This window comes from Populus nigra, chromosome 17 (genome assembly GCF_951802175.1).
Source record: "Populus nigra chromosome 17, ddPopNigr1.1, whole genome shotgun sequence".
In the NCBI taxonomy this organism is placed as follows: Eukaryota; Viridiplantae; Streptophyta; class Magnoliopsida; order Malpighiales; family Salicaceae; genus Populus; species Populus nigra.
In genome coordinates this window covers 10,856,553-10,860,164 of record NC_084868.1, presented here as the reverse complement: position 1 = coordinate 10,860,164, position 3,612 = coordinate 10,856,553, and the positions used below count along the sequence as shown (strand labels likewise).

Below are 3,612 nucleotides of genomic sequence, written 5' to 3'. Positions count from 1 at the left end.
CCACATATGAAAAGTTTCTAAAATGAAACACCCTTGAGCCTTTTGATGGTAGACATCTACAGCTCAAGGAACCCTTTATCCAAATATAAAGCAAACAATCGTGCAGAAAGTGAAAACAGGCTGCCAGTAAATGGTTTTACACAGCATTGCTTCAGACCATTGAAGGGCTGATAGCTAGGGTAAAAGCATTGAACAGCTAAAAGATTTATGAACAACTGAAAAATGTACACATATACGCATTGGGGCAGATCAATTTTCCATGCAATACCAGAAAGAAATGCGTACCAGCCAGCAAATAACATGACAAAGTAACCCATAACAATGTCCACAAACCAACACAAATAAAGACTTGCACACTGGAGCTAACAAAGGAACCCTCGCCAATCAACTAGAAATATAAAGTTCCCTGGACTGCGACAATGTCCTATCATGCCCTGAACCATTTTTATCAATAAAGGACACTAGACAGGACAACGCTGCCACACTTAAACCAGGACGCATGGACAGAAGGAGAAGAATCATACTTGATTACATAAACAATCACTTCAGTCCATGGCTCTTAGATCTTATCAAGCTTCTCTGCCTTGACAACTGGGTTGGCTTTAGCAATAGCATCACGAGCAGCAGTCCGATAATCAAAGGGACAGTCATGCTTGTCAGAGTAACGATGAATTGCACAGAACAGGTTTCCACATCTACAACCGAACCCTGTTAAACCAACACGCTTTCGGCAAGCGGTACACCTACTAGGTCCCTCTTTTGCCTTCATCTCAGAAGGCTTGCTTGAAGCAATGGATGGTTCTGTGGAGATGATTTTCACCTCTACAGGTGCAGCTTGTACATCAACAGCACCAGCAACCACAGGTTCTTTTCCATTCCCACTAGAGTTTCCATTCACAATGCTTTCAATGGATGATGCTGCCAGTTGGGCTTGTTGCTGGTTCAGGATGATGTCCTTGTGGCACTTGGAACACATGTTCATGGTAGCAGCACTTCCAAAGAAGCCACAGTTGTTAATGCAGAGGATGGGGCCCTCTGGAGCTTGGCATCCAGTCTCATCATGAGACTCCATCTTCTCAAAAGTCCTGCAAGGAAATCACCTCATGATATACAACCAGAGCACACGAGCAAACACCACAACCCATTCACTGCCAGACAGATGCTAATTTTCATAGGATATGAGCACAATCCTTTACATACACACCGAGCGCATGCATCCTTTGGTTCAAGCATACAAATAGGATGTTCAACTGCCTAATAGCAAATAGGAAAAAGAAAAGGAGAAACAAGGTTATGCAAAAAGAGCAACTAATTTTTACCTACAACGTCAAGGGCACCCTAGTTCACAAGTAACTGAAGTTTCCACACAAACAGGACATAGGCTCTCTCTTCCTTCCATAAAGGGGAAAACAAAGGAGAAAGAAGACAGCGCCAAATGAGAAGAGATTCATATGCATGAGCAGTTGAGAGAGTTTAAACAGCTAGAAAGCCATGCCTTCCTATGCAAGAACAATATATGAGGGACCTTCTCATGCAACACACATCCTCCCCGTCCTGAAGCTCCCAGTCAAGAGCCACACTATCTGCTGCTTTTTTTACTCAAACCAAGCACCTTCCTCTTCGGAGAGAGAGACAGAGAGAATCATTACCAAACAAACATCCATAGGTAAAATAAAACCTTCCCAGCTTCAGCGTAACTCCCTAATTACCTAAAATGTCATCTACCTATCACTTTGAGGAATTGTTACTCGTCAAAATTGAAACAAAAACAATCGTTTTCACCTTATAAAATGACACCCCAGATGCCCAAAACAGCATCTAAACCGATCAATATCTGTGAAAACAGCCATAAACACATAATTGACAATTAAAGCATAAATTTTTACCATCAAATTCACTCCAAAACGCTAAAAAGTCAGTAAATCATTGAGAAATTCACTTCGAACATGCATGGTATACATAAAACACTCGGTTTCTCCATTAATACACGGAATTCAGCATCCAGAAGCCATGATATGCAAAGTTTTCATTTAAATTAATTAATCAGGATTCCATTTCATTTACTTTCTCATCGGTTTCAATTAAAACACAAATAATAAAACCAAAAAATGTTAAAAAAAATAAACCCACTAACCTCTTTAATAATTCTGGCCGATCTTGACTAACAAAATCGAACCAGGTAGTTTCTATCAAGCTAAAAGCAAGAAAAAATATTCAAAATTCAATTAGAAAAAAAAATCAATTAAATTAAGAAATCTAGAAGAAGACGAAAAAAAATCAGAGACAACCTCACCTTAATCAAAGAGATAGAATCAATCGTGGGTTATTATCGAAGAAATCGAGACCAAAGAAAGAGGGAGAGAGACGGAGAGAGATTGGGTTATTTTCGGTGGTGTTTGTTTTTTATATTTCTGGTATTTTTTAATTTTCTAATACTAGTTTTTCTGTATATATACATATATCTATTTAGGGCTGATGGTGTTTATTTGGTCCTTTAACTCTCTATCCTGTCTTATTTTGATCCTTTTATTATTATTTTTTCAAATGTCATCTTTATAACTCTTTATTCATGTATTCATGAGCTCGGTATAATACTAATATCCGTCAATATATGGCACCAAGTTATTGAAACTAACCACCCTGTGCTCAAAGCTATGTTTAAAAGCTGGTTTTCTCGCATTGTTACTTGAAATATTAACCATATGATTACCTAGAACTCACAGTAAATAGATCTTAACTTTGAGAAAGGTAATTATAATCCACACCAATCACACACTCTCTCTTTCCATGCTTTCCAAGTCACTTCTGATTATTTTTTATTTTATTGGTCAACAATTTAATTAAAAAATTCTGATTATTAATCTCTAGTTATGTGTTTAGAATCATTCTTGTTATCCGTATGTATCTTTTAAAATACACGATTATAGGGGTATTTGAGATAGAGTTTTAACTAGATTTTTCAAAAATCTTAAATTTTTTTTGTTTAAAATTATTTTATTTTTATTTTTATTTTTTCAAATCGTTTTGACATGTTGATGTCAAAAATAATTTTTTAAAAAAATATTATCTTGATACATTTTTAAGAGAAAAAACACTTTAAAAAACACAATTGTTACCACTGTTAAAAACACCCCTATATCTTTTTAAATAACTATGGATTAATTTTCTTTTCAAAAGATAAAACAATCTTTTAAAAGTTTTAAAGTAGATGTTTCATGAACTAAGATGAAAGGGGACAAAAAAAATTTTAAAAATTAATTTTTTGTGATTAAAATTTTATATTTTTATTGCCAATTTGCTTATAGGTTTCTGATCCTGCTAGTAATAATAAAAATAAAACAAAAACTTTGATGTAGGATAAGTGAATTGTATATTTAAATTGAAAAGGCATAGGAAATATTAGCATAAGATGACATGTTGAACATCATTTATTATGATTTAACATCTTTTAAAACAAGGATCACGTTATTAGAAAAATATTATTAAACATAGGGATAATATTGAAACACGACATAATAGAGGGACTAAACTGGGGCAACTTCTATAGTTGAAGGCTCAAACACAATCATTTTTCTTGTAACGTACTTATATCTCATTATTATTTTTTATATC

The 3,612-nt window shown here is 34.7% G+C and overlaps 1 protein-coding gene across 4 annotated transcripts; it reads right to left on the bottom strand.

The window, feature by feature from the left end:
- Positions 1 to 239: 239 nt before the first annotated feature.
- On the bottom strand, positions 240 to 2,440 carry LOC133677355 (zinc finger A20 and AN1 domain-containing stress-associated protein 8-like). 4 transcript variants are annotated; one of them, XM_062099345.1, is made up of 4 exons: positions 2,294 to 2,440; positions 2,135 to 2,194; positions 1,783 to 1,834; positions 240 to 1,085 (listed from the first exon to the last, which is right to left on the bottom strand). In XM_062099345.1, exon 4 carries the CDS (start codon positions 1,070 to 1,072, stop codon positions 560 to 562), a length of 513 nt encoding a protein of 170 aa, XP_061955329.1. In that variant the 5' UTR covers positions 1,073 to 1,085; positions 1,783 to 1,834; positions 2,135 to 2,194; positions 2,294 to 2,440; the 3' UTR covers positions 240 to 559. The 4 variants fall into 4 exon arrangements, with proteins under 4 accessions (XP_061955329.1, XP_061955328.1, XP_061955330.1 ...); XM_062099344.1 differs by lacking the exon at positions 1,783 to 1,834 and having other exon boundaries at positions 2,294 to 2,439; XM_062099346.1 differs by lacking the exons at positions 1,783 to 1,834; positions 2,135 to 2,194 and having other exon boundaries at positions 2,294 to 2,439.
- Positions 2,441 to 3,612: the final 1,172 nt, after the last annotated feature.